Raw genomic sequence first — 22,260 nt, 5'->3', positions numbered from 1 at the left:
TTGCCATTATGTTGGGGAAGCCAGTAAATGAGTTTTTATGAGGTGATTTATGAAACTCCTGGGGTGCATAAAGTGAGGGTGGGGAAGAAGTGGCACCAACTTCCAAACCTGTGGGGTGAGGGCAAAGTGGACTTGAACACCAGTGAATGTTGGTTACATTGCTGCAAGTCGAATCCTGGCAATAGGTTTAGCAGAAAGGGCTAGAAGATTTCAGAGGAACTTTACCTTGACTTAGGATATCTGAAAGCCTCCTGCTAGAGTCTATCCCTTAAGAGTGGCAGTTCTCTTTTCCTTATTTCTGTAGAGCCTGGGAGGGTTGCAAGGAGCAGACCTAGAAACATTGTTTGAGAAATGGAAAAGAACAGGTTGGTCTCTCTGTTCATCTAGGAAGACAGCAAGGGGCACCTGCCCAGTTCATCATCATCCTGCCTTTCTGTCACCATCCTATCCCTCTGGGGAGGGTAAGATAATGGCCCCCCAAAGATGTCTAATTTTGGCCCAGTGAGACCTGTTTTGGAATTTGACCTCCAGAACTGTAGCCCAGCAAATTTGCATTTTTTCAAGTGAATGTGTTTGTGGTAATTTGTTACAGCAGCTACAGGAAACTGTTATACCCCCCAAAACCTCCAACCAGCAGAGTGTGTCCTGATTGCCATGTGTGAACCATGTGATTCTGGATGTTGAGCCTTAAATGATTGGGCCGGAAGTAGATGTGTGTCCCAAGCTGGACTAATTTTTGTCTGCATGTTCAGAATTTGACCTTGGTACAGCTATGACTATATAGCAGCATGACATATAAAATCAGCTGAGGGCAGGGGAGACTCATGTTCAGTCACATAAATAAAGAAGTAGAGAAAGCTGGTTTGCAGAGATAATTATACTGCAAGAGAAAGAGGCAGGAAAGGATGGAGAGGTCTGATAGCACTCTAATTTCTAGCTCCCATCTGAGGTGAGGTACAAGTTGGCAGAAGAGACCTCTCACCCAGTTACTGCACCCCACAGACATTTGTAAAAGAGCCAATGTCCTCAGTTCAGAAACATTGATAGATTAGCTCCAACCAAATAAAAAAATGTACACTGGTGGCTGTTGCCCATCAGCCAGATGACTAATACTGGCTCCATGGGGAGGTGGAAAGGGGACTTAAGGGGAAATCCCTGCTCACAGAATCAGCAGTGGTTAGTAGGTGTGGTGTTCCTCCATTTTTCAGACGAGGCTCAGAGAGGTGAAGTAACTTGCCCCCAAATCACACAGCTCGTGAGTAGGGTAGCTGCAATTCAAACAACTCTAGTCTTTTAGTTTCCAAATCTCATATACTTTTTTTTTTGTACATTTGCTTTTCAACTATTACTTGTCCTCTGCTAACTAGTCCCTGGATTTCTTCTTCTTCTTCTTTTTTTAAACTAGAAATAACTCAGAGATCTGATAAATGTCCCTTATGTACCCTATAAAAATTCCTTGGGTATTAAAACACTCACAGTTACCACTGTCCAGAGAGGAGAACAATGAGTATGTGATATAGCTTAGGCTGGTCACGGCCTTACAGCGTCCAGGGGCCACAGGTCAGATACCAATGAGGGTTAAGAGAGCAGCAACTTCCCAGTCTTTCTTCTGAAGCTTTTTCTCACTGGGGTCCACATCTGTGTGCTTCCTGGAGAGTGCACACCAGCAGCCACGAGACGCTTGGCAGGCCATGGGCCTTTGTCTCTGCCTGATGTCCAGGCTTGCGAACCCGAACCAGACTGACTCTCAGCTTCAATGATCCTTCAGGACCATCCTGAAGAAACAGAGTAAAGGGGTACCGATGGAGTAGTCTTAACTCAGGGAGCTCACTGCCTTCAAAGACTCTCAGGTTGTGTTTGTCATGCTCAGCCTCCCTGCCAGCTTGACTTAGTACTCCTTTTTTTTTTAATTGAAGATTTTACTTATTTATTCATGAGAGACACAGAGACAGAGGCAGAGACACAGGCAGAGGGAGAAGCAGGCTCCCTACAGGGAGCCAGATGTGGGACTCGATCCCAGGACCCTGAGATCACGCCCTGAGCCAAAGGCAGACGCTCAACCACTGAGCCACCCGGGTGCCCCAGGGCTTGGTACTCCTGAAGATTTTTTTGTACCAGGAAACCATGAGAGTCTCCTGGGAGTTCAGAAGGTAAGGGGGTCTTTCTCAAGACCATTGCTGCTGATGAGAAAGACTATGAACTGAAAACCACTTAGTTAACCCTTGTATTTCACTACCCCCTTACACACACATGCACGCACACACACACACCTTGTCTTCCTATATAAAAATCAACAGAAGGACTTAATCTGAGATAATTTTCTGAAGAAGGCAAGCTCCTCTTGGTGACCATCTGAGAAGTTGGTCAGAAGTTCAAACCACAGAAAATGCTCTACCATCCTTTTACTCTTTGCAACCTTGTCTCTTGAAATGTAGTCACCGGATGTGGTGGGAGAGGATTTTGGGAGCCTGCCTTATCTGCCTTCTCTCTGTGCCAGGCCCCTTATAAAGTGGTTCTTGTTCTTTTGCCATATGCTCCTTTCTTGGGATTGACGTCCTTCCAAACCACTGGGTTCTGGTGGCATCTTGTCATTTGTTGACCACACCCCCTCACCCCCAGCCCAGCCGGCTGATATGGCTGTGTGGGAAAGTGTCCCTTTCTCTTTCTGCGCTAATTTGAACTGCTCGAAGTTGAATGCTTTCACAGATTGAGAACCGGGCATGAACATTCCAGATGTTCTGAGCTGCTGCTAGATCCTCCAAACCAGCTCTCTCTCACATTCTGGATTCAAATAGCTCCCTGGTATGAAGTTGGAAGTATGAGTTGAGTGTATCTACCTTCTTCTCTGTGGCATATATTGAAGGTGAAGCATCTGCCCCAACCCGAGGACCCGTTGGGCACCCATTTCACTGCAAATTTAGCATGAGGAAACTTGTGGGTGTTGTTTTGGTCAAAGTCAGCTTGTTTTGGCCTCCAGCCCTCCGTGAGAGTGTGTGTGTGCACGCATGCACACAGATGTTACTGTCCAAGAGTGGAGGACGATGGTAGTTGAAAGAAGAGGCAACAGCACAAAAGTAAGTAGTTGCAAGACAATTAACATCAGGAAAAACATGGATGCACAGTATCTGAAGCATCCAAACAGTGACTTAGAACCAAGAGGATCAAATCGAAGGGGAAAGGCTCAGAGAACGGGTAATAAAGGACAGGAGGAAGTAGTCAGGGTATATCCTGTGGCTGCAATAACAAATTACCATAAACTTTGTGGTTTATAGCAATAGAAGTTTATTTCTCACAGTTCTGGAGGGTAGAAGTCCAAAATCAAGGTGTCAGCAGGGCCAAGCTCCCCAAGCTGTAGGGGGAGAGTCCTTCTTTGAGCCTTCCAGCTTCTGATGGCAGTCAGCATTCCAGGGCTTGTGGCTGCCTCATATCTCTGCCTCCATTTTTGTGTGTGTGTCTCTTATAAGAACACTTGTTAGGTTTGGGGCTGGCCTGAATAATTTAGGATGATATCCTCATCTCAAATCCTCAATGACACCTGCAAAGATCTTTTTTCCAGATAATGTAAAATTCAGGGGTTCTAAAAATTAGGATGTGGACCTATCTCTTGGAGGCCAACATTTAGCTCATCACAGGGTGACGATTGATAGAAAGTAGGAGGAAATAGGCCAGTAGGTCAGGACAAGGGGCTCAGAACCCAAGTCAGTAATTGGGTAAGAATGAAGAATGTGGCCACTCCTCTTTTATATACTCTGGTGGGGGAGTGGAGGGACCAAGGTAGCCCCTGAAACCGCTGGGCCACAACAGCTCTGTTTTCCTCCTGCCCCCTCCCCCGTTTTTTCTCCTGGGAGAGTGTAGAGAGCAAGATGGAGTCACTTGTGTCAAGCAGGGGCCTGTGTCAAGCAATGATGCAAGCAGCCAAGGGCATTGCCAGTACCAGATATGGCCTAGAACAGCACCAGCTGTTGACACACTCAGAATTGATAACCAGCAGACACAGAGGAGGTCTGCAAAGGCCCAAGACTGATTAAATCCCTTTTAAAAGAGAGGATTTTTGCAGCAAATTGTCAGACTCCTCAGACACTGACCCCTCTGTGTCTGACCACTTCAAAAAGGCAACTGCCCCAGAAGGCTCTGCCCTACTGATCTCTGAAAATAACAGAGATCCTTCACTGCTGGGACATAATACAGTAACTGAGGCCAGCTGACCTGGACCAGACGGAGGCCTCATTCAACAGCACGCTTATGGTCTAACTTCCTACCCCTGTTCTATCTTGTATGTTGTGTGACGTTTAAGAAGCCAAGTGAAACACATGGTGAAATGCCATTGAGTTTGGAATCCTGAACCTGCTTTATGATCATGTTACCCTTGCTTTATGATGAAATAAAGCTGGCATTGTAGAAAGACATCACTCGTGTTGTGTGCCTTCATAGCATGCTCATGACAGAGAACTTCTGGAAGAAAAAAATGTTCATTTTATTGTGGTAAGAACACTTAGCATGAGATTTATCCTCTTAACAGATTCTTAAGTGTAAACACAGTATTGTTAGCCTTAGGCACAATTTTGTACATTCATTTTGCTTAACTGAACCTTTATATCCATCAGCCAGCAACTCCTCATTCCCAACTTCCTTGCCCTTGGCAACCATTATTCTACTCTCTCCTTTTTGACTATTTTAGATACTTCATATAAGTCGAATCATGCAGTATTTGTCCTGCAAATGGCTCATTTCACACAGTATGATGTCCTCCAGGTTCATCCACGTTCTTGCATATTGCAGGTTGTCCTTGTTTAAGGATGAATAATATTCCATTGTACATATATACTACAATTTTTAATCCATTCATTTGTCAATGGCCATTTAGGTTGCTTCCAAGTCTGGGCTACTTGTAAATAATGCTGCTATGAATATGGAAGTACAGCTCTCTCTTTGAGCTCCTGATTTCAATTCTTTTGGATATATACCCTGAAATGGGGCTGCTGGATTATATGGTAGTTCCTTTTTTTTTTTTTTTAAGATTTTATTTAATTATTTGAGAGAAAGAGATAATGAGATCATGAGTGGGGCAGTGGGTTGGGCAGAGGAAGAGGGAGAAGCAGACTCCCCGCTGAGCAGGGTACCCGACACTTAACAGACTATGCCATCCAGGTGCTGGCCTCCCCCTTTCTGAGATTTTATTTATTTATTTTAGAAAGAGAGTGAGTGAGCAGGGGATGGAGCAGAGAGAGAGGGTAAGGGAGATACTCTTCAACAGACTCCATGCTGAGAGCAGAGCCTGACACTGGACTTGATCCCAAGACCCTGAGATCATGACCTGAGCCGAAACCAAGAGTTGGACGTTAAGCGACTGAGCCACCCAAGCTCCTTTATGGTAGTTCTATTATTATTATTATTTTTTTTTTATTTTTTGTAGTTCTATTTTTAATTTTTTGAGGAACCTCCATACTGTTTTCCATAGTGGTTCCACCAATTTACATTCCCAACAGCACCATACAAGGGTTCCATCTTCTCCATCACCCTGATTTTTTTTTTTAGCTACATTCCTTCTTAAGAACAAAAGTTTATTCTTTGAGCTTCCCATCCTTACAGTCATGGTCCTTTCTAAAGCCTAGGAGAAAAAATTTTTTTCAAGAAATTTCTTTTAAAGTTCACTTCCTAATTTGAATATATGTTCTCCAAGTCCTCTCCTCTTTCAGGAGAACCATGGCTGGGGCTATCCTCCAGGGCCTCTGTTACTCTAACACTTTTGATTAGATCTAGATGTGAGCTAATAGTCCTTCCTCTCCACACTTTACCCACTGGGAGACAACATTGTAATGAAGGTAAGTGAAGAAAGAATGCATTCAGTAGACTTGTTTGGGCAGATATCTGGAGATGGGTTGTATCAATCAGAATAGGCTAATTTGCTACAGTAACAAGCCACAAATCTCCATAGACAGTAAGAACAAAGGCTGACTTAATGCCAGCATACATCCTTGATTGGCTGTGCTCCACGTCATCTTTACTCAGGGACCTAGCCTCATGAAACACTGGAACACTATGGATTGTCATGGCACAGGGAAAAGAGAGCACAGTGAACCACACGTTATCTCCTAAATTTGTAACATGTCACTTTTCATGGGGAAGAATTACCTGGCCAAAATAGTCATCAATAGGTCAAGGAACTATTATCCTTTCCTAGAGAGGGGCCATGAATATGAGACAAATAATAAAAAAAACTTCCACAGAGGGTCTTCAGTTACTATATTATTGTGGCAGGTCCATGATCCCATGGACCCAAAAACTCTGGTCTCCCTACACTGTCCTGCAAGAATTCATGCTCCATAAAATAAATGCCTACTTACCATCTTTCCTCACTTAGTGGGGCTATAAAACCAACCTCTCTAGAGGATGTAACAATGACAAAAATCTCAGTGGCTAACAACCAGAATTTTTTTTCTCACACACAGCATGTCTGTCATGGGCTGAGCATTTGGATGTGCAATATATCCTCTATTTGATGGAGGCTGCATTTAATGACTTCTATGAGTCCCCACATGATTCTAAAATGTCTACATCTATCCTGATTGCATGGACTGTGCTGTTCTAGGGAGCTACATTCAGGGACTCATATGTCTTATTTGATTTTTTTTTTTTTTTTTTTTTTTTTTTTTTGCTTTTTAAAGAGAAAAGCACCTGGCCTAATGAATGTAACAGTATTGCTTATGAAACATAATGTATGCACTACATCAAACTGGACAGTTTGTAGTTCATTCCCATGACATTCTGTTCTTCCTCCTTCTTCGCCACGGTGCCTCTTAGGTTTATGGGGTTTTAAATAGCTATTATCAACCTGAAGTCATTTTGCTCTTTGAGGTTAAAAGAGCAAAAACCCCCAAACACCAAAACCAAAAAACCCCAGTGAAATATCATTGTCCGGGGTCTGTAGGAAGCCTGAAAGCCTCCTCAAGATCTCTGTGACTTTTCTAGTAATTTTATGCACTTGTAGTCACTTGTGGTTTTAGTGCCTGATGTTTTGAGCTCACTTGGTGTCATCTGTAGTCTTCTTTGCTCTTGCAGATGCAGACAGAAAACTTAGACCTTTGTCCCCACCTTTTTACCCCCCAAAATCAACTGCCCCCAACACAAGACTCCTACAAGGCACTACTGGTCTCTGAAGGTCTAGTATAGCTCAGCCCCCTCCCACTGGAAAACCTTTCCCAAGCAGCTACTTTTTCCTTTCCTGGCCTCCCTCTAGGATTCTGGTTTCCCCAGCTTTCCCCTAATTCAATCCCGTTCACTTTATTATGCAGAGAGATTTAATTCTCTTTCCTTCCACTCTGCCCCAGGCCTGCCTTTGCATAGCCAAAGATTCATTAATGTCTCCATAAAACAAAGGGCCATTTATGCAATACAGAATCACTGGCAGAGAGTAGTAATTTCTTTCTCATTTTCTCTTACTACGTGGGTGTAAGAAAGCTGTATGGACATTTATTTTCCTTGTACAGGAAGGCTGAAGTGACTACGGTTTGGGTTTTAAATAACATTTTCCCTCCTCCTTTCAGGTACATATGACATCTATTTATCATACTACTGGTCTCAGAACTCCTTTACACTCTTAAAAATAGTTGAGAACCCTAAACAAACTTTGTATATATGGGTTTCCTCTATTGATATTCGCCATATCAGAAATTAAGACCCAAACCTAAAATATTCATTTAAAAAACAAAAGTAATTCCATTACTTATTAACATAAATGAGATCCTTTTGTGGCGGGGGAAAAAAAAAATCTCAGAAACAAACCTAGTGCGAATGGCACGGTTTTACATTTTTTGCAAACCTCTTTAAAGTCTGGCTTAATGGAAGACAGCTGTTGTGCATTCGGCGTATTTGCAATGTCACAAGTCGCTGGGCTCCCGGAAAACTCAGGCTCCCAGAAAACTCCGTGTACAACTTGTGGCAAAAGGATAGTGGAAGGCAGAGAGCATCTTGGTGTCTGGAAGTTCATTTCTGTCTTGCTTACCCGGCTTCCACCAGCACCGTTTTAATGCATTCTCGTTGCGCATCCTCTTTGAAAAGAAAAACAAAGCAAGGAGTAGGTGGATTATAAATTGGAGCCTTGGGTTGAAATGTAAAAAGAATTCATTGGCAGACCTGCAGTTAAATTACTACAATTTGCGGGGGGGGGGGGGGGCGGTCCTCTAAGAACCCAACATCAGGAGCACCTGGGTGCCCCACTGGTTGCGGGGCTGCCTTTGGCTCAGGTTGTGATCCCGGGGTCCTGGGATCGAGTCCCCCACTGGGCAACTAGCAGGGAGCCTGCTTCTGTCGCTCTTATGAATAAATAAATAAAATCTTAAAAAAAAAAAAAAAAAAAAGGAGAACCCAACATCCAGGATGAGCCTGAGGACACTCTTCTGCGCTTGTGTGCATCCTCACCTTTCAGATCCGCCGTCTCTGGGAGATACGTCCCCGATAGCGCTCGTCCCCACCATAAATAACCTCCAGAATGAGTGTTCTCATTAACCGCAGTAACTGTTGCTGGCCACTGGGAGCCCAGCAACGCCAAAACTGTGCGTGTTACCTTCAACTGTCACACCACCACCGCGGAAGGTGCTGCCTCGGTGGTGCAGACCTGGAGGCTGCAGGCCGGCCCTGCACACCTGTGCGCCCCAGCGCTTGGTGCAGCAGGTGGTCGCCGCCCACGTGCCTCGGTCCAGCCCCGCGGGAGTCCTTGAGGTCAGGGGTCACCTCCAGCGCCCCGCACTGCCGCTCCCGGCGCCGGGTCACGGGGGGAGGCCGCCTGCTGGCTTCCGGGTCCGCACGCCCCCCCCTCCCCCCACTCCCCACCCCGCAAGGGCGACCCCTCCCCGAGGCCGGGCCCTCCGAGGCTTGCCGGAAGGAGAAAGAGGCTGAGGCCGGAACCTTTCTCCTGTCGCCCGGGTCGCCCCGCGGAGGCCGGAACCTTTCTTCTCGCGTCGCGTTGGCGTGGGGGGGTGGGGGGGGCGTGCGGAAGCCGGAACGGTCCTCCCGCGGTCGGACGCACGCCGCCGCGGTCGCAAGCTGCTGACGTGGGCCGGCCGGGAAGGGGGCCGGGAGGGGGGTGTGGGTCGCCATGGCGGTGGATATCACGCTGCTGTTCCGGGCCAGCGTCAAGACCGTGAAGACGCGCAACAAAGCGCTGGGAGTGGCGGTGGGCGGCGGCGGGGTCGATGGCAGCCGCGACGAGCTGTTCCGCCGGAGCCCCCGGCCCAAGGGCGACTTCTCCAGCCGGGCGCGGGAAGTGGTGAGCGGAGCTGGTTGCTATGGAAACGGCGGACCCCGTAACCAGCGCGGGGAGGCCGAGCTCGGAGGGCGCAGTGGCCCGGGGTGGTCCCGGGGAGTCGCCGGCTGCCTTGTTTCGGGGAACGGGAGCTCGTCCGCCACGTTCTTGGGCTGCTTGGCGAGGTAGTGAGGTCGCCGTCACCGCAGACTTGAAACTCCCCCCGCAGGCCTCTGCTTTCTCTGTCACGGCCGAGACCGCGGGGCCCCTGGGCTTGTCTCTCCCCCTTCCCCGGTCCCGGCTCCACGGGAGCAAAGGTGACGTTCACTGACCCCTCCCTTCCGCTCGCCCGCCTCCTGCCGCGGTGTCGGGGCTCCTGCTGGGATCAGCGGGTCCCGAGGCCGGTTTCGGACCGTCTCTCTCGGTCGCCGCGTGTTAGAGCCCTCTCACCTGCTCTCCATTCCCTGAACACTGGAGGCTTTGGTTCTGGAGAGCCGGGGGCGGCGCTGGTGCCCGACTCCTAGCACTGCCACGGGGTGTGTTTTGAATGAATGAGTGAAGGCGCAGGCCGGCTGGCCGTCTTCCCCACTGAAGGGAGAGGATGTTGGTCTTGTTCACCTTTGTATCCCTGCCCCCCCTCCCCGCCCCCAGGGTGGATCTAGTATTCGAAGAGCTTGAAGCTTTATCCGGTTCTCTCTGTCCTTTTTTAAGAAGAGGAAACATAGAATCACAAGAAGAGGTTCAGAGCTTTGGAAGGGACAAGTGAGGGGCCCCGAAACTTAAACTCTTGTTAATTTTGTGGCAGATCCACTTCTCTTTGGCATGCAGGCCAGTGCCTGGTACTTTGTAGGCATTCAGGTAGTTTTAAATGACTATTTGTATGCGTGAATTAAGGTGTGGCAGTTTGCAGAGGGTGTGCCACGCACCTTGTTAGAATAACACAGGATGCTTTGAACTTTTTTTAAAAAATATTTTATTTATTCATGATAGACACACACACACACACACACAGAGGCAGAGACGCTGGCAGAGGGAGAAGCAGGCTCCTTGCAGGGAGCCCGACGTGGGACTCGATCCCGGATCTCCAGGATCACACCCTGAGCCAAAGGCAGGCTAAACCACTGGACCACGCGGGCTGCCCAGAATAACACAGGATTTAAAAGGATTGGTGGAGGGGCGCCTGGGTGGCTCAGTGGTTGAACATCTGCCTTTGGCTCAGGTGGTGATCCCTGAGGTCCTGGTTTTAGTATATATGCACTTGCGAAGCAAGCCCTCCCGAGGGTCCTGCAGGGAGTGGGCTTCTCCCTCTGCCTGTGTCTCTGCCTCTTTCTGTGTCTCTCATAAATAAATAAGTAACATCTTAAGAAAAAAAAAAAAAAAGAAAGAAAAGGAATGGTGAGAGAGATAGTAACAAAAGTTACTATCAAAAGTTACCGTACAGTCTCCTATACAGCATTTCGGGTACACAGGTGAATGTGGTCAGTTCTGAGGGCCAAGAAAAGCCTTTCAGAGGCAATGATGATGCCTGAGACAAATCTTAAAAGAGGAGTAGTTGAGAGATGCCTGGGTGGCTCAATGGTTTAGTGCCTTTGGCCCAGGGCATGATCCTGGGGTCCCAGGATCAAGTCCCACATCAGGCTCCCTGCGTGGAGCCTGCTCCTGCCTCTGCCTATGTCTCTGCCTCTCTCTCTCTCTCTCTCTCTCTCTCTGTGTGTCTCTCATGAATAAATAAATAAAATCTTTAAAAAAAAAAAAAAAAAAAGAGGAGTAGTTGATTCCAGTGCAGAGAGGGTGGAGCAAGGCATCTTGGCCTTAGAGAAGGGTGTGCATGAAATGGATCACTTTTATGCTCAATTTATGTATACTCCGTGAATGTCTGCCCATTAAATTGCAAACAAATTAGTAATGGTGTTTAAGATTCTTTTTGGAGGAACTTATGTTTTCTGAACCATTTCAAGTAATGATAAATATGCCGCTTTGCAATGTTACTGAAATGTTTCGATAAGCATGGGAGTGTGGCTGGAATGTGGGAGAGCTTTGCTGTCTGCAAGCAGATGAATGTTATGTGGTCAAGAGACCAGGTTGTTGTCTTCACCCTGCAACTATTAGCTGTATGATGTTATTAGGCAAGTTTTATGGCCTTAACTTTATTTAAGTGTTCTCTTTTTTTCCCCTTCAAACAGCAGAAGACTTTTAAACTGCATTGAGACCCTATTTATAGCAGATCAAAGGAGGAGCTTCTCAGGATGAAATGAGAGGAAAGGAAACTAGGACATTCCCCCTCCACCTGCCCCTAGTTTGGCCCAGGCTTTTCCTGAGGTTCCTCCTGTGGAATTGTGGGATGTGAAGGTTACAGTTTTGGTTTTGAGAGGTCCCTTTCTAACTCTGAAATCACTGATTATTAGCACTGTGCTCATTTTGGGTCCTGTTCTGGAGTGGGGGATATGCAAGTGGTAGAGACAAGAAGCGTAACTGGGATGGCAAGCTGTGTGGAAGTTTAAGCCTTAGGCTTTTCCCTGAGTATTAAGAATGTGCTTTAGGCTTTTGAATCAGTGGCTCAGGGACACTAACTGGACCTTGGGGTGCTGAATTTCCTATCATTGGAGGTAATTAAACAGGGATGACTGCTTGGCAGAGATGTTTGAGAACTTTGCGCTTTAGCCAGAGGGTTAGATGGCAGGCCATTGAAGATTCCAATTCTGATATTTGATGATGTGGGTACATGCTAAGGCTTGGAGAGTCTGTTGAGTAGGGACATAGGCTGCATTGTTTAGGACCACTGCCCCTCGTGACATAGGGAAAACATGCCTTCTTTTGAGAAATTTTGATTTAATGTTGTAATTACTTTGTGTATTACTTCCTGTTCATGCAACCATTCTCTCCACGTACCCCTTTCCCCCGAAAATTTAGTATAGAGCTGGTGAGGGGTGGCCTGTACTCTTGCCATGATCACATGTGTTGGAATGCTGGCTGAATCTGTTATTGGCCTGGATTTCTTTTCATAAAAGTCTGGCCAGTACTAGGAGCACAGAGTCTGGTTTGGGGTTAGTTCTGGTCATTAGACCTAAGGAAATGTAGTAGGTTATAGGCCTTTGCTTGGATGTATTCCCTGAGGCTCTGTCATTTCTAGGACACACATTACCTAATTCAATTCTAGTTCTTCTCATTCCTTAGTTTGGACAAAGCATATTCCTGATGTCAGTGTTTCATCTCACTGAATTGTTGTAGAGGTTTTACTAAGATTAGTAAAACTGTGTTGAAACTAGATTTTTAATTTTCCCTCATAGGTTGGTTTCTTTGGTGTCCTTTCTTTAAATATTTTAACTTTTATGCTCAATTTTGCTGAATTCATGTGTATTCAGTGCAGGTGTACCCGTTACATTACAGACAGTAACAATGGTTCCTCTCTTGGGATGAGGAGCTTACTGTATCTGAAAAATACGCCTTTTTGCAATGGGAACTTGATTAGTTAACTCATTTAGACTGTGAGGTGAATGGGGACCTTGGGAGTAGGCAGAGCCTGGGGACTCGGATATAGAAGACATGGACTCCGGGCAGCCCGGGTGGCTCAGTGGTTTAGCACTGCTTTCGGCCCAGGGCCTGATACTGGAGACCCAGTATCCAGTCCCAGGTCGGACTCCCTGCACGGAGCCTGCTTCTCCCTCTGCCTCTGTCTCTGCCTCTCTGTGTGTCTCTCATGAATGAATACATAAAATCTTAAAAAAAAAAAAAAAAAAAAAAAAAGACATGGATTCAGATCTGGGCTCTGCTACCTAGAAGTGGGTAACTTGGGCAGGTCCTCTTACCTGAGTCTCATTTTCCACTTCTGTCACATGGGCGTGATCATATCCTACTGAACTTGTAGGCTGATTATCAGCATCTTCGGAGACTATGTATGTTAGAGAACCACACTGATTGTTATTGTTCCCTTCACCCCATGTAGGCCATTCAGACATTTTCATCAGTGGCTCTCAGCCATATTCCCCAAACCATTTAGCTTTCCTGTATTTTCCATCCTTTCTTGCAAAGGGGAACCAAGGAAGTGCACAAAGGAACTGGTGAAAATCCCGTGCAGGTACTAGTAGCATCAGTAGTACAGAGCACAGCATTCCTCTGCGAAGGTGAAGCTCTTAATCAGCAATGATAGATATGTGGCAGGCATGCAGCTGTTCCTCTCTTTTCTTCCCATGACAATGGAAGTCAGTGCTAATTTTCCTAGATCTAATTTCCTCAGAATCCTTTGCAGCATTTGTGGTCTAGGCAGCCATTTATTGGGCCTGTCAAGTTGAAATCTGCTTGACATCCTGCCTGCCATAGAGTAAAAACAGATCTGCATGCTTAAAGCAGAACCATGGACTTTTTTTTGTTAAGTACTTAAAAGGATCTCAAGTTCATGTTGTTCAGGCTTCTCATTTTGTAGATAGGAAAACAGACATTCAGGTAGGTGAAATGACTTGCTCAGAGTCTTAATAGCTGAGTCACAGGACAGAGCCAGAGGGAGAAGCCAGGTCCTTTGACCCTAGTTAGGGCTGTTTATTTCCCATACTACATCCTTGTACCTTAAATTTCCACTATAATTTTAAACCAGAAATTCTTTGGCTTTTGAATGGCAGTGAGTCTCCTCTTGAGTGAATATGGATACTGAATGGGTTTAGAACAGAAGGACCTGAGTTTGAATGCTTTTTACTGTATGAATTTGAATGCCCTGTACTTACCATATTGGACTTGTGCAAGTTATTGAACTGTTCCTCACTTCTAACATAGAATAATAACAGTCTTAAAAGGTTATACAGATGAAATGACAAAAGTATGAATGTGCCTACAGGAGTATGAGTTCTTTGGGTTGTAAGTAACAGTAACCTAATGTAAACTAACCTGAGCAAAATGGGACTGTGTTGGCTCATGGAACTGGGAAATGGGGGGATAGAGCTTCCTTCTCTAGCTCTTATCCATAAAACCCAGGAAAGGACTCTAGTTGGCTCTACTTGGATCCTGCCCCTGCATGATGGCCTTAGGGGGATAAGGTCCCTCATAGGGCCAAGTCCTGTGTCCACCCCAACATGTGTCCAGACGTGGGTTGGATACGATGATTGTCACCTCCCTAGGACCTTGGAGGAGGGAATGCTCTGTGGAGGAGTAGGCAGTAAAGGCAGGCAGGCAATGCCAACTGAAATGTTCCTCACAGAGCCTGGCACAGGGCCCAGCCTGCCTTCTCCTTGGCTGCCTGGTTGTCTTCAGCTCTGTGGGGAAGGGAAAACTAGAATTCTGAAAATTTGTAGTGACAGGCTTTCGGTGTGGGAGTCTGCGTGGAGGTGCCTTATGGTGTTAGCTCTTTGTTTTCTTATTGCTTTATAGAGGTTGCCGGGGCCAGGGAGAGCACCATGTGGGAAACCAGGACACTGTGAGCAGCCAGGCTGGGCCCAGAGCGGCAGGAGCTCTGAACAGACTATCAGGAAACTTGTGCTGTAGTGCACAGCCTGTCACGAAGCCGCAGGCCACAGAATCTTTCTGGGCCTCAGTTTCCACTCTGGTCACACTGAGAGCTTAGACTATGGAACTAGAGTGATTTCTTATAAAACAAAGATGCTTATTCCCTATCTGGTGATGGTGACCCTGGGCTCTGGAAATCCTATTTTCAGGTAAGGCACACAGATGAAGTTTTCTTTGCTTATTACAGAGTGCTTTTATGAAAGCTGAATGTCTATTTTGAGTTTCTGGCTAAAATTCAAAGTTCTTTTTTCTTTTTTTAAAAGATTTTTATTCATTTATTCATGAGAGACAGAGAGAGAGAGAGCGCGCGCGCGAGAGAGAGGCAGAGACACAGGCAGAGGGAGAAGCAGGCTCCATGCAAGGAGCCTGACGCGGGACTTGATCCTGGGACTCCAAGATCACGCCCTGGGCTGAAGGCAGGCGCCAAACCACTGAGCCACCCAAGTGTCCCCAATTCAGAGTTCTTATAGTGGCCCAAAACCACATGCTCTGGTCTTTGCTCCCTGTCTGACCTCACCTCCTGTCACCTTCATTTTGTTTACTCTGTTCCAGCTGCCCTACCCCTTTGCTTTTCTCACATGAACGGATGGGTTCCTACCTTAGCTCCTTTGTCATTCCCTCTACGTGAGACACTTCTCTTCCAGATTCCTTGTTCTTTGATCTTCAGGTCTCTGCTCAAATGTTCCCTCAGTGAGACCTTCCGTGGCTGCCCTGTATAAAGTAGCATCCTTTTCCTGTCCCTCATCCTGCTTTATTCTTTTCATTATCTGACATATTGTGTATCCATTTATTTGTTGTGTATCCACTGGAATATGTGTTTTGTGAAGACAAAGACTTTGTGTTGTCTACCACTGAATCCATAGGTTCTAGACAGTGCAAGGGACCTAGGTAGTTGATAAATATTTCTTGAACTAATGAATAAGTGTTAATCAGCTATGGTACTTTGCTTTCAGTTTTGGAGCTAGTTGATCTCTGTGCAAGGCTCCTTCCAGTTCTAGAAATGTGTGATCCTAATATGATTCCTTAATACTACACAATATATGTTTATACTTAATCCAGTATCTGGGGTAAACATTAAATAGTATGTTTTATTATATTATTAAGATTCAGTTCCTACCTCAAGAAGTTTAGTCTAGAGGAGAAGCAGACACATAGATGGTAACAACTTTTGAATTGACAACTATGAGTGACATTAATAATCTTCTTAGCATTGATTCCCCAGGTCCTCCTTGATTCCTTTGAAATCACATAATTGACATTATGTGCCAGTGTAGGGTTCCAGAAGTTGAGCTGGGAGGGACCACCTGGATTATTATCCAGAGTAGCTGGAAATAAATCTTAATTCCAAGGATTGAGTATAATACTTCCTAAACTGGGGATTTCAGTTGAGGAAGCATGCTTCTAAGAAGCAGTATTAGGCATCAGGTGCCAGGTGTCAGTGGGAAGCTGGAGATAGAGCCACATGGGACAGGAATAGATCAGGAAACAGTGTAGGTTTAGGATGCAGACTGCAAACAGCATGAGTTTGTTGAATCATTTAGATTTTTTCTTATTCAATACAGAGACCTTATTGCAAATAAAATAAGCAGCTTTGGCTAAGGCTGGAGTGTGGGGGCTGGAAAGAAAGATGTTCATTAGCCAGTCTGTCCCTCCATCACCCTTCCGCCTTTCTCTTTGAGAAGTTCCTTGGGCATCAAACATAGGCCTCAGTGACACACATGTTAAAAACCACTACATTGGGATCCCTGGGTGGCGCAGTGGTTTGGCGCCTGCCTTTGGCCCAGGGCGCGATCCTGGGGACCCGGGATCGAATCCCACATCGGGCTCCCGGTGCATGGAGCCTGCTTCTCCCTCTGCCTGTGTCTCTGCCTCTCTCTCTCTCTCTCTCTGTGACTATCATAAATAAATAAAAATTTAAAAAATTAAAAAAAAATAAAAACCACTACATTAATGTTCTCCAAGGCCTCTTTTTAGCTACACAATACTATGTTTTTATGGATCTTACTGTGTACTATAGGCAGAACTCCGTGCTAGAGACTTCTGTGGTATTAACAGCCCTCTATATAGTTTGCACTTCTGAGGTTTTTTTCCAGAACTTATGAGGACTCCAGCTTTTGAAATTCTATTTATTTAAGAATTCATTGATTCCATCATCCTAAGAGCATTGAACAACCAATATGTGCCTGGCTTTGTGAGGACACAAGAAGCTATAAGACATATGTCTCATCTCTTGGAAATACAAATAAAGCATAAATTTCCTTGAGGGAGTCAGTGGAAGGTCATCCTGGACCTTGAAGGACAAGAACTGTGTCACCAGACAAAGGAAAGGTGATAAATGACATTCCTAGCAGAGGGAACATTGTGAACAGAGGCCTTGATGCATGACAGCAGGGTGATGGAGTCAAGGTAGGACTGTGGTGGATGAGCCCTTTTCTGGACGAGAACTCGGTGAGGGTCAGATGCCAGGAGAGAGGCCTTTGCATGACTGGTTAAAGCAGGTGGGCCAGTTTGGCCCAGAGGTAAAGTCTGACCTGACCTGCTGCCTGTTTTTGTAAATGAGGTTTTATTGAAATGTGACTGCCCTCATTTGTGTAGGTATAGGCTGCGGATGCTTTTGTGTTATCCTGGCAGAGTTGTAGTCTGTAGAGGCCTGCAAAGCCTAAAATATTTTCTTTTTGGTCCTTTAGAGGGAAGGTTTGCCATCCCTTTGAGTGAGAGCACTGTCACCAATGCTACAGAGCTTGGATTTTGTGCTCTGGTCTATGTAAGCAGAAGCTTGAAAGGATCATATCTGTGTTTTAAAATAATCAGCAATATTGAGGATGGGTTCGGAGCATACCAGGGCTGCCCAAAAGAGCTAACGAGGAGGCTGTTGCAGTCAGGAGAAGGTGGTGAGCTGGTGGTAGTAGAGTCGGATAGACATGGATAGGTAAAGTAGTTGTGTAGGAGGCAGTAATGAGTGGGGCTAGAGGAAGAAGTAGAATAATTCCCAGCTTTTTGGTTGAGAAGTTAAATGGTAACACATCACAATAAATTTTTTCAAAGTTAGAATGCCAATTACTCATGCCGCCTTCTTTTGATTCTAAGCAGTAGAGAATATATCCAAGGAACCTGATGGACATCGGAGTTTTATTAAGACAGCAAGTGTTGGATAAGTCCCCAATGGCAATGCTTTCTGGTAAACCTGAATTGGAAACTATAGCTGGAACCCAGTGGGGTCCTCCCACTTTGTCATATTTCTATCTTGGACACCATGGAGTCTACAAAATAGACACCTGGGACATATGCCCAGCCAACTGCATGGAGATGTGCAATGGGACTTATATCCGGCAAACACTGGCCTGGGGCTTGTGATGGTGAGAGGTGGAAGAAAGTGTCAGACTTACCAGATTGCAGATGAGGATAGAGACTCAGTGGGGCTCCTTTCGATGCCAGGTTCTTGTGCAGAGTTCCCCTCAGTTGTGCTTTCTTCATTTCGAGACTCATCTTGGTGGTGATGATTGTATCACATACTACAGAGGCATGGTTCTCAGGGATAGGTGGTTTTCTCCTTCATGCCAAGAAACATCTAGAATGGGTCAAACAGTTCTCTCTTTCCTCAGCTTCTAGTTGGCGGGTCACCAACAGTTCAGTTTATCACCTACTAGGACAAGGCTGCTGAAATGAGTCCCCCGAGGATAACATTTTTAATGAGTATTTCCTCTCCAGGATCTGGCTGTCTTACAGGCTTGAGAACCAGATTTGTCAACATATTGAGGGTAGAACCATCTATTGGGACAGATATCAACCAAACTTACATCAACTTGTATAGAAGTAAGTTTGTTCATTTATTTCGAGCAGTGTAATTAGTACTCAAGAGAATATAAATTTTGGAAAATCAATCACTTTGGGGCTTCTGCTACAGGTTAGGAATGCTATTAAATTACTTTACATACCTGATCTCATGTAACTTTTATCTTTTGGGGAGGATAGAAATACAATATTATTAAGTGATTTTTACAATATTGATACTATGAATAATATGATTCTAATAATAGAATTCATACAAACTTGATGTTTGAAGTTTCTTGTTACACGGAAATCCATATGGGCTCCCTCTGGTGGGCAAAGTATCAGTGATGTCTACAGTGGTTAATTATGGTTTGTATATAGACAACTTATTCTGTTTACGACACACTAAGTTTAAAATTGACTTAACAAGAGGCCCCTTGGGATGCCTGGGTGGCTCAGTGGTTTAGCGCCTGCCTTCGGCCCAGGGCGTAATACTGGAGTCCCAGGATCCAGTCCCACATCGGCTCCCTGCGTGGAGCCTGCTTCTCCCTCTGCTTGTGTCTGCCTCTCTCTCTTTGTGTCTTTCATGAATAAAGAAAATAAATAAATAAGACGCCCCTTTAGAACCCACCTAAAAGAAAGCGAATAAACCAGAGGAATGAAAGAATGATGTGTTGAATGACCTCCTATAACTCAGATATGAAAAGCTTGCAGCACAGTTGTACTTTTATTTATTTTTTTAAAAAGATTTTATTTATTCATGAGAGACAGAGAGAGAGAGAGAGAGAGAGAAAGGCAGAGACACAGGCAGAGGGAGAAGCAGGCTCCACGCAGGGAGCCCTTCGTGGGACTTGATCCTGGGTTTCCAGGATCACACCTTGGGCTAAAGGCAGGCGCTAAACAGCTGAGCCACCTGGGCTGCCCACAGTTGTACTTTTAAATTCAGTAGTACTTTTTTTCTTCCTGACTTTCAGGTTCTCAAAGTGTGTAAATATTAGAGTTTGCTGGCTCCTCCTTGTCACAATCTACTGTATGGCTATTTGTCAAAGCTCTCTATTACAGCACATAAACTATACTTAAGAGAGCAAATCTTTTCATTTCATACCGTTGTACACATTCCTGTTCACTTTTTAGATGGATGTTAAGAAAAGCCTGGTAAATGAGCATTTGCCTTTTACAGTCTAAATAGAAGTGACAGACTGCCAGGGTGCCTGAGTAGCTCAATGGGTTAAGCATCTGCCTTCAGCTCAGGTCATGATCCCAGGGTCCTGGGATCAAGCCCCACATCAGGCCCCGTGCTCAGCAGGGAGTCTGCTTCTTCCTATATCTCTCCCTGTTCTCCTCCCCTCTTCATGCTTGCGCGCACTCTCTCTCTCTCTGTCACACTCACTCTATACTTTCTCTCTCAAATATATAAATACAGTCTTTAAACAAAACAAAAGTGACCATTTCAGAGTACCTTGACTCCAGAATTGAGAAAGGAATACAAAGCATAGGTTTTGCATTCTAAATATTTTTGGACTTTGTCATTTATTACCTATGTGATCTTTGAGAACTCACCTAACCTCTTTTCTACTTTATTTTTTTTTTTCCCTCATTATCTAGATCCTTAAGGATCTTTCAACAAGATGGTTCCAGGATTCAGTACTCTTCTTTCTAGAAGTCCTAGGATATATCTTAAAATGCTTTTTGCAGTGACGACTGCTCAATGTCTTGTGTTACTTTCCCCTTGAGTTCCTGTATACTCATAAGTTTTCACCTAGATGAGAAAATGAGTTTGTTTTTCAAAGCTGGCAATTGGTATGTTTTTCTCTACAAGTGCATTTGATTTAATAGTGGTTCTGTACTCTTAGAATGGACTGCTATCAGCAGGATATGTTTTTGAAGTTCACTAATTAATTTAAAATCTGACTATAAAAGTAGTTAAGTGCTCACTAAACAGAATAAAGAAGAAAATAAAGTTCATAGATAGTACCATTGGTCAGAGATACCCCTACCACAATCTTGGTACATAGTTTCCAGACATTTTTCCTATTAAACAAAGGGAATTTTTCTATACTGCTGTTAAGTAGACCCTCTTTTTTTTTTCTTTTATTGCTTTTTTTTCCTTAACAGTGTATTGTGAACATTTTTTTATGTCAATATATATTTTTCTGTGTCACCAATTTATTTGGCTGTATAGTCATTGAAAATAGTTTCACATGGGGTGCTTGGATGGCTCAGTTAAGCATCCGACCCTTGGTTTTGGCTCAGTCATGATCTCAGGGTCGTGAGATTGAGCCCCATATTGGGCTTCACTGGGAATAGAGCCTGCTCAGGATTCTCTCTCCCACTGCCCCTTGCCCCTTCTCTCAAAAGAAAAAGAGAAAGAGAAAGAAAGAAAGGAAGAAAGAGGGAAAGAAAGAAGAGGAAATAGTTTCATATAACTTATTTATTTGAACCCCTACTGAAAGATATTTGAGCTACTTTCAGTTTAACACTATTTTAAACAAATAATACATTTTAACCAATTTTGTTTCAAGTTTATAATCTCTTAAAAAGGTAAAACGATATATATAATTTCACTTGTTTTTCTTAAATATTTTCTGAAGTATAAAAAAAATCACATTTAATATTGATAAAAGGAAAATTATTCCTAATTTCCTTAAAGGGTTATATATATCAGAACTTATTAGCACAGGAGGAGTGTAGAAAAGGGATATATGATAGTTAGGGGTAGAGTAGTCAGAAAAGCTTTTAAGTTGGAGCAAAACCTTGAAGAGCAAGTGAAAGTGGGTGGATGGTGGGTATGAACATGGTGTATTTCCTTGACAGGAAACCAGCTTGATTGAGCCAGGGTGCTTCTTTGTGGGCAGCATGAATGAAACTGGGGAAGGTGCCTTATGGCCCTACCATAGAGGCCTCTGGAGTTCTTATTCAGCATAAATACATAGAAATCAGTGGCCATCCTAAATCTAATTAATGACCACTTAAAATCCCATGAAAACATTTATGGTAGTAACAAAAAGCATTTCTAGAAATAACCTTAATGAGAAATGGAGATGTCCCATTTGAAGAAAACTTCAGAATTTTGTGGAGAGATACAGAAGACGTGAATAAATAGAATATTGTGTACTGGAAGGGAAGAAAAAGTATTGTAAAGATATCAGTGATTCTTTTTTTTTTTTTTTTTAAAGATTTTATTTATTTATTCATGAGAGACACAGAGAGAGGGGTACAGACACAGGCAGAGGGAGAAGCAGGCTCCATGCAGGGAGCCCAATGTGGGACTCCATCCCCGGTCTCCAGGATCATGCCCTGGGGGCGCTAAACCACTGAGCCACCCGGGCTGCCCGGCACCAGTGATTCTTAAGTTAAATTGTGGGTTTATTATATATTATAGCTTTCATCAAAATTCTAACAGAACTCTTCTGAGAGGAACCTGCAAGTGATTCTGAAATTCATCTCGAAAAAAAGATGTGTGAGAATAATTTTTGAGGAGTGGAAGGGTGTGTGTATTGGGGCAGGGATACTAGTTTTGCCAGATTTAAAACATTTTAAAGACAAAAAGTAATATATGTGTGTATGGATTGATCAGTGAAGCATGTAAGACCAGGTGTGTGTGTGTGTAGCTTTTGATAAAAGAGGCATTGTAAATCAGTAAGAAAAAATTTATTCAGTGATGTTTTAGGGGGTAATTGGTTAGCACTTTGAAAAAGAGTTCTGGGTTTTTTTTTGTACATATGTTACTGTACACACATTAAAATATATTTCTGATG

General features: G+C 44.4%; 1 protein-coding gene and 1 non-coding gene across 7 annotated transcripts in view; one reads left to right on the top strand and one right to left on the bottom strand.

Moving 5' to 3' along the window:
• Positions 1-3,257: 3,257 nt before the first annotated feature.
• Positions 3,258-8,975, bottom strand: LOC111095279. 2 transcript variants are annotated; one of them, XR_005357254.1, is made up of 3 exons: positions 8,419-8,969; positions 7,783-8,048; positions 3,258-4,452 (listed from the first exon to the last, which is right to left on the bottom strand). It is a non-coding gene; the product is annotated as an uncharacterized LOC111095279 (transcript). The 2 variants fall into 2 exon arrangements; XR_005357255.1 differs by lacking the exon at positions 3,258-4,452 and having other exon boundaries at positions 5,393-8,048; positions 8,564-8,975.
• A 55-nt stretch (positions 8,976-9,030) lies between these two features.
• Positions 9,031-22,260, top strand: part of STX18 (syntaxin 18) — a 120,219-nt gene continuing 106,989 nt past the window's right edge. The window contains exon 1 of one of the 5 annotated variants that reach the window (XR_005357253.1): positions 9,031-9,265. Coding sequence is in view for 2 of the 5 variants with exons in the window: in XM_038533394.1 (XP_038389322.1) it covers positions 9,095-9,265 (171 nt within the window). In the remaining 3 variants the exon portion in view is untranslated. Of the gene's footprint in view, positions 9,266-9,321; positions 9,427-18,454; positions 18,545-22,260 lie in introns of those variants that run through there. The other 4 variants (XM_038533394.1, XM_038533393.1, XM_038533397.1 and 1 more) reach the window with 4 other exon arrangements.

The sequence above is a fragment of the Canis lupus genome, chromosome 3, assembly GCF_011100685.1.
Source record: "Canis lupus familiaris isolate Mischka breed German Shepherd chromosome 3, alternate assembly UU_Cfam_GSD_1.0, whole genome shotgun sequence".
NCBI classification, from domain to species: Eukaryota; Metazoa; Chordata; class Mammalia; order Carnivora; family Canidae; genus Canis; species Canis lupus.
This window is presented reverse-complemented; position numbering and strand designations above follow the sequence as displayed.